We start from the raw sequence: 10,609 nt of genomic DNA, 5'->3' as shown, positions 1-10,609 counted from the left end.
CCCTTTTCATAACGTGTCTGCGGGCACAAAAGGGAGTCTGGGTCTCAGCGCCCAGGCTTAACAATGCAATGCGGGGCAGTGGGGTGGGGGTGGATTATGCTTTGCTGGCAAAAATCTGGGCCTGTAATTCCCTGCAGTAGATGGGCCAAAACCAAGACCCACTTCACTGGGGCCTGAAATGTAGGGGCGGACAAACCAGAATGTTATTATTCCAATCTTAAACTCTGCTCTCCACATTTCTGCTGCAATTTGTTTTTAAAAATCCTCATGAAAATTCATCAGCATTTTAGTGCAATTTTCTCCCACTAAACATATTTTTGTAGTGTCTTGTTTAGCAATATACTCATTTTGCATGCTATTTTGTGACTAATGTATACATTTTTAAGGTGCATCCCTCCCCCTCCCCCATTATATGCATTTTTATGCACTGTTTGGTTGGATAGCTGTGTTGCAAAATACAGAGAACTGCAGATATTGAAGGATGGTTGTGTTTTGGTTCCCACATTGGCTCAAGAGGTGTGGAATTAGGAAGTTTCTCATTGAAATGTAAACAAAGTCAAATTTCTCCTCCACCGCTACTGACATGATCAATAATCTGTTTCTGAAACAAAGGAACTGAGCACTGGCTGGAAGAAGGGAATACTGCCCAGCTCTGCAGAGTGGCATCCTGAAGTCCACCAGACCAGCACGGGGCAGAGAAAAAGAGGATGAAAAGTTAGAATTATTGAGTTTTGCAAATGTAAGAAGAGGCCTGCTGGATCAGACCAAGGGCACATTTGGCATCCGTTTCTCTCCATGATTAACTGGATGCGTATGAGAAAGCCACAAGTAGGACTCCAGTACAAGAGCTTGGCTGCTGCCAAACTCACTGGATGATCAGAGGCCAGTTCCTGTTTCTTAGCCTAATTTACCATAGATATTCTTCCAAAGCAAATTTGCCTAATATCATGCATTCTTGCATGTTGTTTAATATATGCATTTTAATGCAAAAATTACCCTAGTATATGCATTTTTGTACACCTTACTTGGCCAGGGAACTGCATTGCAAAATCTGGAGAAGCATGACTTTCTAAACATCATAGAATCGCAGAATTGTAGACTTGGAAGGACCCCAAGGGTCATCTAGTCCAACCCACTACAAGAATCTCAACTAAGTATCCATGACAGATGGCCATCCAACCTCTGTGTAAAAACTTCCAATGAAGGAGAGTCCACCACCTTCTGAGGGAGTCCGTTCCACTGTTGAATGGCTCTTACCGTCAGAAAGTTCTCCCTGATGTTTAGTCAGAATCTCCTTTCTTGTAACATGAATCCATTGGTTCGGGTCCTACCCTCCAGAGCAGCAGAAAACAATCTTGCTCCATCTTTCAGGTGACAGCCCTTGAGATATGTGAAGATGGCTATTATATCTCCTCTCAGTCTCCTCTTTTCCAAGCTGAACATAACTTTTTATGTTGTGAACCATCCTGTGATGTTTAGATGAAAAGCAGTATACAAATTGAATAATTTACGGTGCACCATAAGGCTTTCCAGACCCTTGATCATATTGCTTGGTCTCCTCTGCACACGTTCCAGCTTGTCAACAACCTTCTTAAATTGTGGTGCCCAGAACTGGAGACAGTACCCCAGGTGTGGTCTGACCAAGGCAGAATAGAGTGGTGCTATGGCTTCCCTGGATTTAGACACCAAATTTCTGTTAATGCAGCATGGAATAACATTTGCTTTTTTTGCCGCTGCATCACACTGTTGACTCATATTAATATTTTGCTCTACTAAGACCTCTAGATCTTAGATGCCTGTGTTTCGGTTCACATATTATTTCGGAAAGTGCGCATTTGGTAGGGTTGTTAAATGTGAATTGGATTGAATTTCTCTCCCGTCTTTGCTGAGAAGGTACCAAAAAAAAAAAAAAAGGTTTATCTTCCACACCTCTGGGAAGGTGCATAGCACCCAAGTTAATTTGGGATCCTCAAAGCCCTCTCTCTTTCACTGGGCATTAAAAAACCCCTACAAGAATAAAATAAGTAACGATTTGTTGTCCTTTGGCAGCACCCACAATCAGCTGCTCAAGCCAGCTGCCTCCCTCTGCCTAATGGGATGCTCAAGAAGAAGGAAACTTTATCCTGAATAGTTTTTCCTCTTCTTGCCAAGGAACCCTGGGGATGGCAGACAAGCACTTGGCATTTTTTCAGGGTCATTACAATTTAAATGATAACCCCTCAACTATATATTTTAGGAAGTATGTATGTTCACTATCTTGAGATATTGTAGCCAAATTTGCATGAAGATTCATTTGCTTCCCTGATACCTTCTCCTCTCTCCATCTTTTGCAGTCGTCCCTTCTGCTGAAATATAGAAAACTAAGTTTTCTTGGGCAGGGATCTGTGTGGTTTTTTTTTACATCACACAAAACATGTGATGATTTGGGATCACAAGGCGCCAAAAAACCACACCTTTTTGTATATGCAGTAGGTCTCTGTCTCCAGCATCCTAGAGCCCCACACTCAGCATGAAAAGAAAGGGTTTTTTAACCACTAAGAAGCCTTCTCACCTTTAGTGCTGATTGGAGTCAGTCAGAGTGAAAGGAGAAGAGTCAGCCACTGAGGACTGGCTGCTAGGGTCACTCTGAAAAAGGCGCATGAGGAAAACACCAAGGGGAGTTGTTTAGAATGCTCCAAACCTAAGCATTTAGACACACTGAACACACAAGGTACCTCCATTTGAAGAGACTGGTGTGCAAGTTCTGTTACATGCAAAAGAACTTCAAGGAAAACACAAATTAAGATACTCCGAAAGAAGATTGCCACTGGCCATTGCAATGCATCCCTGTTTGTGTGTTCAGACCCAGAAACCTCCCCCCTAAATAAATTCACACTTGTCTCAAATTTTAGTTTTGGTTTTTGGCAGAATTTAGGCCACAACTTTATTGATTACAGAAAGTGACTGGTTGCATAGGCTCTGGTTTGACTAGCTCCCTGCACCGTTGCAGGTAGCATTGACCCAGGGCACCAACATAGGTCAGCCAAGGGTGAACACCTGGAAAGCCGGGAACAGGCTTTCTCCGCCACCCAAGTGTCCCCCTCTCAGGGGCTGACCAAACCATTGAGTCCCTGGATTCCTTTAACGGAATACCCTTCACATAGGGATGGTGAGAGCGTTCTCCCATCCCTACCACCTGAACCAGAGCCTTTCTGCAACCTTACAAGTTGTGACGATTTGCTACGCGGCAGGTGAAACCCAAATGGCAACAGCCCATCAGCCAAGTGGGGAAAATCCCTGCCGTGCCCCTGTCCCAATGACAGACGACACATGACGGCATAGCAAGGTCAAGCGCAAAGCTCTAAAAGTAGGGAGAGGTGGGCGGGTGCTCCGAATGCACACGCCGAAAGAGGAAGCTCTGGGTCACGTGCATGGGTATAAATCGGTCCCTCAAACCATTTGGACTGCGTCCCATTGGCCAGATTGCACCCAGCTACGAGGGACCTACCAATCGGGTGTTGTGGCTGACCATTTGTACCCACCCACAACACAGGGTGTCAGTTTCCAGGTCTCACCGCAATACATGCCCTCTTTAAGGGAGGACCCGATTTATCATTATTGCGTCATTATAAGATTGCATAATCTTAGAATGCTGCATAATTTTAGGAGGGTGTGACTGAGAGTGGCCATGGCTGTGACTACTAAGAAGGGACTCTGCACTTCTGAATTTGCCACTACACTGCTGACGTCATGCCATAAAATGCTGGTGCTCTGTAAGCAGTCATTATAACATTCTACATAATTACTCGGAAGTATCGCTCAGTTCAGTGAGACATACTCCCTGATAAGCGGGTACAGGACTGCAGTCTAAACCCTGTTAACTTATCAAGCTTCTTATATTCATGTTCCTGCTGTTTCACATCAACACGATGGGCCTACTCCCAATGTGTACCCTGAGGTCACCTGCATTGCAAAACACCTGCTTACGGCCCTCAGTTAACAATCAGCTGCCTCCAAGGTGTGTTGTGGAAGTAAAAGTCAATAGAGCTGGTAAGCTTGTTTGCGCAGGAGAAATGTTTTAGTCATGAGGAATAGTAAGCATTACAAACTTCGGTTCTCCCCCCCCCCTTTGTTTATTTTTATGAGCTTTCAGAATGGCATGCTTCACTGGATAAAGCACACATGTGCCTCCTTTCAGTTGTGGTTTTATTAATGCCTTATTCTCACGGCACAAAAAAAGCAAACATATGAGTTCAGTAGCCAACACACCCAGCTGGAGCAGCCAGTTAATGCACCATCAGAAAAGGGGATACGAATCTCCAAAAAAAGAGGGTGCCAATTTGCATATGGTAACTTAGAGGTAGTCCATACCTTGTCTTAATGTGGACTGTGAACCCCTTGTGCTTCTTTTAATTCCCCCTCGTTTGTGCAGTGTTTTCCTCCAACTACTGCTGTCCCACACTTTCTCTTCCCTAAATCCCTGTGATTTGAAAATCCAAAATAGCTATATTGATTGCATAGGGAATCTCTGGATTTAGGGAGGAGAAAGTCTGGGACAGCAGGAGTTAGAAGAGAATGCTGCATGAGAATTAAAGGATGCGCAAGGGGTTCACAATCCACATCAAGTCGAGGTATGGACGGGCCCTTGCTTCTATTCCTAAAACTCAGGAATAATTACGGTGCTTCCATTGAAACAGGAACACGATACATCTCACCATAGCAGGAAGAGGCTGAGGTGGCTTCTGTGCATGCCCAGTCTGCCGACATAAGCCTCATAATTTGGGGCATAGTGGGAGCTCACACACATGAAGGGGGCTGTATCAACATTGGCACTGCTGCACTGTCGCCAGCTTCTTTTTTCAGAATCCCACTAACTTGAGCTCCATGGACCAAATAGGCAAAACTAACCCATTGCGATGAGTGGCAGTACCCTTGTTGCCATGACAACTTGAGCAATTGATGGCTGCTGCTGCTGGCAGAACCAATGGGAGCAGCTCAGCCCAATCAGATTGACCAGAATGCCCGCCAGGCGCTCTGCTCCCTTCTGATTGGTCAAATGAACATCCTATCTCCTTGCCTCTCAGAGTCTTGAAAGAGTATTAGTGAGGTACAGAGGTCCACAAGCATATAATTCTCAGGATTATTTATTTTTTTAAAAACCAATTTATACATTCAGAGCATGAGGCTTAACAGTTCAAACACACACAGAGAGTAAAAATGTTGATCCAAGTCAGTAGGCATACAATAGGACAGGGGCTTTTGCCAATTTTTTTCTGCCAGTGGGCATGTTTGGAATATTTTGAGCAAGTGCCATGGACACCAGCCACAAAATGGCTGCCTTGGGGGCATGGCATAAAAAAATGGCTGCCGTGGGTGCGTGGCATAAAAAAATGGCTGCCACGGGTGCGTGGCATAACACAAAATGGCTGCCACATCTAAAGGATGAGAAAAAGAGACAGGACCCAACAAAGCCCCCTTCCCCAAATCAGCTGTCCAATCCTGACATCCAGTGAAATGTGTGCATGTTGAAGGGGGCGTGTTCAATGTGGGAGAGGACATTGGTGAGGGATGTTTTAGGGCTGTGGCTTCTCCTCACAGCCCTTTCCTTCCGCTGCTGGCTATTCTTGGTGTGTTATTTTCACCTCATTGATTTTGGCCTTCACCTCCTTTCCTGTCCGCGGAGCTTCTATACTCAGGATGCCATCATGGGTCACGGTGGCTTTGACCAACAGAGGGTCAACATCAAGAGGGAGGATATAGGTCCTGGTGAACTCCCGGGATATGAAACCATGCCGATCTGCCTTCTGTGGGTGCTGAGCTGTCACCTCCAGGAGATTGTCCACTGTGCGGACAGCAATCTCATCTGGCGTGAACTGACAAACGTCGAGGAACACTTGGAATTTGTGGTCGTTGAGGTTGACCTCTGAGATCCCTCGGTCCAGCTGCTTATTAATCCGAGGTCTAATGTAGTAGCCATGGTACAATGTGGGGGACAGGATTTCCCCTGGGGAAACACCTAAAAGGGAGAATGGACAATTATAGATTATGCCACACTTGAGTACAATTAAAATAATAAGAATAATTAAAGGGGATTTAGGTTTAGTGCCAAAGCAAGGTATCTGTTCTTAGTGCATTGTTTACTTATGTAGAAGTAAAAGGGTCAGTCCATTGACTGCCCCTGCATACACATAGCTGTAGTGCCAACCTATCCATCAGAATCAGGCCCTAAAGTTTCGTCAACCAAACTTTATGATAAAGGTTGCTCTCCAGAGTCCCCTGATAGCTTGCAATGGTGAGCTGTGCCGCCATCATGAGATGGAGAATAAGGTCTTTTTTGAGAAAGGTCCATAGTATCCAGGTCAAAGAGTGGCAAAAGAGCAGGCTTGCCTCATATAAACCAGCCATATGTTCAATAAGCTGCCATGCTAAGGAAACTTGGCAAACTCAGCATTTTGGAGTTCCTGATGTATTGCTTTTGGAGGGTTCATTTATTTCCCAGATTCTATGCATTCTCACTCTCCTTACACTGGAGCCTTCCTCTCCTGCTTTGCCTTCTCTTCCCCACCCAAAGGTATCACCTACCATTGCCCTAGGCCTGGTCCTGCCCAGCCATTTTGCCAGGCCCAGAAGCAAGAGAAGCACATGGCAGCCGACTGCAGACTGGAACAGACAACAAAAGCCCTTTTATGCAACACAGTCATCCCACCGGCTTCTCTCTGGGGGCTTGCAGCTTTTCACTCTGTTCAGCGCTGAATGGTTTACTGCTGCCTTCTGCATTCTTTCTCCTCTAACAGCCACTGCAACTCCAGCCGGGCTTTGTGCACAACCCACCAGCTCAGCTTTTCACCAGTTTTAACGGAGTTTGCAAAAAAATAAAAATAATCTCTGGCTGGCATCGTTCCCCTCCATGCTGCTCTGTGCCAGACACATTCCATAAAGTGTCCTGGATCCGTGTGGAGAAAGAGAAGGATCTCATTCCCGGCTGCCAGCAGCTTTGAGAGGGCTCCCTCGCCAGCTGGAAGTCTTTTTAACTTCTTGCAAAACAGAAGTAAAGCCAATTGACCCATATGGTCTCATCTTCATGGGTTGTACCTCCCTTACACCTGGGATGCTGTCTCTCTCTTTTGCATTGTGTGTGGTTACAGATAGCTTGGTTGTAACATACTGTATTGGCTTGTTTTTTCTTTTAAAAACGCCCCAAAAACCTTGCCTTACAGTACAGTGGTACCTCGGGTTACATACGCTTCAGGTTACAGACTCCGCTAACCCAGAAATAGTGCTTCAGGTTAAGAACTTTGCTTCAGGATGAGAACCGAAATCGTGCTCCGGCAGCGCGGCAGCAGCAGGAGGCCCCATTAGCTAAAGTGGTGCTTCAGGTTAAGAACAGTTTCAGGTTAAGTACGGACCTCCGGAACGAATTAAGTACTTAACCCGAGGTACCACTGTATAACAAACCCATGCATCCCTTTATGTTGGTCGATTCTGTTGCTGACTGTTGGGCACACATACTGATTTTAATGACCACAATATTAATGGATTAAAAAATATTAAGGATTCGGAGATGTGCTTCAAGATATGTTTCCCCATCCCAGGGGATATCGATATATATTTTCATCATCCCAGGCGATACAGAGAGAGTGTGTGTCTATAGCGATGCCTCTATAATTCTATTTAGCACAGTGAATGCATAGCAATGCCTTTAGTTGCAATCTGACTGCATTATACATTAAGAATTGAATGAACTCACTTTTTAGAGAATTGATTTGCATTTCTATAATCTCAGACAGCAATCCACTGCCCCACTGAACCCAGAAAAGCTTATTTCTGGGTAAACAAGCACAGAATCAGATTATCAGCACTTGGGGTAACACACTGAGACACAGTTCTGATTGTAGGAATAATCTAAAAAAACCCCAAAAACTAAAAGGTTTCCAATAGAGAGGTTGTTTCCAGATGGGGTTTTTAATATTATAAATGGGTCACTGGGATATCACAAACAGGTTTTTCCTAAGAAAGAGGAAATTTGGATTAAACAGCAGGAAATATGGGGTGGCATTTTCATGCAACGATGCTGTGTGGATGCTGCAAGAAATCTCACATGCATGAAGAACAGCAATCCTACAATACACACACAATTGGATGCACCTTCAGTCTCATCAGACCCATGAAGAAGGTAGTCACTGCCACACACTGGTGCCCCACTGTGCCTTTCTTCATGTGTTCAGGGAAGCAAAAGTGTGGTTAAAAAAGAGGCTTCAAACACTCTTTCCATGCAAGCTCACGAGAACATTTCTACAATTGCAAAATGTGTGTGTGTTATTCTTTGTTTCATAATCACTATTCCATAGGATTCCCTCAAACGCTGACTTAGAATCACCAGCCTTGAATTGTCTGCAATCTACTGTGTGAAAATCAAAGGGAAACACTACCGGCCAGTCATTTTTCTTACCTTCTCCAAAGTTCTGGTCGTAAATCTTGCTGGGGTTGGCAAACTCGTACTCCGCACTCATGGGATAGGCGTGAGGGACAGTGCGCTCTGCCATGGTCTTTGCTGGGGGAATGGACCTCTTTGACTACCTGTTTCTGTGTCTCCTTGTGAAGGCTGCAGTCCGATTGCGACGTTTTCCTGGGGCAAATTCCATGGGGTGGGGGAGCAAGTGATAAAATATGGACCAAAATAGATAGGCCCTGGAACGCCAAGCCCCCAATGATGACCAAAGAGCTCCTTGCTGCATTCCACCCGAGAGGCATCTTTTCGCTGTGCAGCCCTCTGACAACGCAGTTGCAGCTGTTAGAAATGTCAGAAATTTGTGATTCTCCCAAGCCGGCTGTGTTGTGGGACAACTGGATGGGAAGCCACATGTATGAAATGAAGAGCTGGCTGTAGCCACAGGCAGTGTCCTCTCCTCCAGTCCCACTGTGTTCTCCATGACTCCCTTATGGAGTCCATCCACCAGCCTTCCCCAACCTAGTGCCCTCCAGCAGTTTTGGACTAAAGTCTCATCAGCCCTAGTCAACTCCCAGGATGACTAGACCAGAGGCATTCTGCGTGGCTGCTCCACAACTACGTACTATGGAGGGAGTACCTGAGTATCTTTTACAGACCAGTACGTTTCCAAGCACAATTCAAAGTGTTAGTGTTGACCTTTAAAGCCCTAAACGGCCTTGGCCCAGTATACCTGAAGGAGTGTCTCCACCCCCATCGTTCTGCCCGGATACTGAGGTCTAGTGCCAAGGGCCTTCTGGCGGTTCCCTCATTGCGAGAAGCCAAGTTACAGGGAACAAGGCAGAAAAGAAAAGCATGGCTAACGGTTGGGTCCTATGCTCCCAAACATCTCGAGGGCACCAGCTTGAGGAAGGCTGGCCTGGAGCTGAATAGGGAAAAGGTTGGCAACGAGGAATCAGTTGGAGCCTGGAACCACTATAGGTATGTTGTTTTGTTCTGAGCTCACACTGTATCATTTCGTTTGGCTCAAAAGAAGTGATTCGTATGCTACGCAAATGTGCAAAGGGGCTGTTCTGCCACAGTAGTAAAAAAACAAAACCCACATGGTTTGGCAAATGGTCATCTGCATCCAGAAAGAGGCAGAGAGGGAGACACTGTGCACTGGATAAAGTGGTAGGGAAAAAAGACATCTAAAGTTACCCCCTATTTCCTTCCCTGTGGACTTCTGACTGTGCTTGCCTGGTAGTGAAAGAAAGGTTCCTCTCTCTACCAGGACCAGTTGCTACCTGATGCAAAAACAACACAACACAAAACAAAACAGGTGCTCTCCCCACCTTGCCACCTATTTATTTATATAGTCAATGCATTCACACTTCACCTTTCCTCCAAGGAACCAGGGCCAGATTCAGGTTTGATGAGGCCCTAAGCTACTGAAGGTAATGGGGCCCTTTACATGTCCAGCTGTCCTTTGTCAACAACAAATTATCACTGTTTTTTGTGTTGAATATATGCTATATGGTAATTTATGGACCTAATAGGTATCTAAAGCCATTTGCCCATGTTGCCATGCAGAATGTAGGCCCTCTATATATAGAAATGAACAAGCCAGTGATATTTCAGGGAGCAGGCTAGCAGGCGGGGCCCATTACTTACATCATAGGAGCCTACACAACACAAAACACTGTTGCTGTATGTAGGTTTTATTTTATTTGTTTTTCATCTTATATTTTGGAAATGTACACCCAGTGTTTTCTTCCTTTAATTTTTTTGGGGCCCCCAAGAGAGTGGGGCCCTAAGCTATAGCATGTTTAGCTTATACATAAATCTGGCACTGCAAGGAGCACAAGGGGCCGTCCAAGGTTCCCCCCACCTTCCCATTTTATCCTCGCAACAACCCTGTGGGGTAGTTCAGGCCGAGAGATGATGACTAGCCCAAGGTCGCCCATCCAGTGAGCTTTATGGCTGAGTGGGGATTTGAACCCCAGTCCAGCACCCTAACCACTAACCCTAAACCCTGCACTGCACTGTAGATAAACCAACTGGACTGAAAGATGAATCTTACTTCGTTACTGGTGATGGGATAGAGTTCTGAACTAACTGTCTGTACATGAAGGAAGCAGGCTAGTTGTGAGGCTTAGAAGGGGCAGGACAAGATGTGTCCCTCAACAGAAGCGTACAGCCAGA

The 10,609-nt window shown here is 45.5% G+C and overlaps 1 protein-coding gene across 1 annotated transcript; it reads right to left on the bottom strand.

Moving 5' to 3' along the window:
* Positions 1-5,107: 5,107 nt before the first annotated feature.
* Positions 5,108-8,973, bottom strand: HSPB2 (heat shock protein family B (small) member 2). Its single transcript, XM_053367333.1, has 2 exons — positions 8,429-8,973; positions 5,108-5,995 (listed from the first exon to the last, which is right to left on the bottom strand). Exons 1-2 carry the CDS (start codon positions 8,520-8,522, stop codon positions 5,598-5,600), a joined length of 492 nt encoding a protein of 163 aa, XP_053223308.1. The 5' UTR covers positions 8,523-8,973; the 3' UTR covers positions 5,108-5,597.
* Positions 8,974-10,609: the final 1,636 nt, after the last annotated feature.

This window comes from Podarcis raffonei, chromosome 15, assembly GCF_027172205.1.
Source record: "Podarcis raffonei isolate rPodRaf1 chromosome 15, rPodRaf1.pri, whole genome shotgun sequence".
NCBI lineage: Eukaryota > Metazoa > Chordata > Lepidosauria > Squamata > Lacertidae > Podarcis > Podarcis raffonei.
The sequence above is the reverse complement of the archived record's forward strand: the minus strand, read 5'-3'. Positions and strand labels throughout refer to the sequence as shown.

What these genes read in the sequence shown, in the direction of transcription:
- HSPB2 (XM_053367333.1), bottom strand. Translation starts at nt 8,522, where the DNA reads ATGGCAGAGCGCACTGTCCCTCACGCCTATCCCATGAGTGCGGAGTAC. An exon ending in CGACCAGAACTTTGGAGAAG is followed by an intron (nt 5,996 to 8,428) that starts GTAAGAAAAATG and finishes TCTCCCTTTTAG; the next exon opens with GTGTTTCCCCAGGGGAAATC.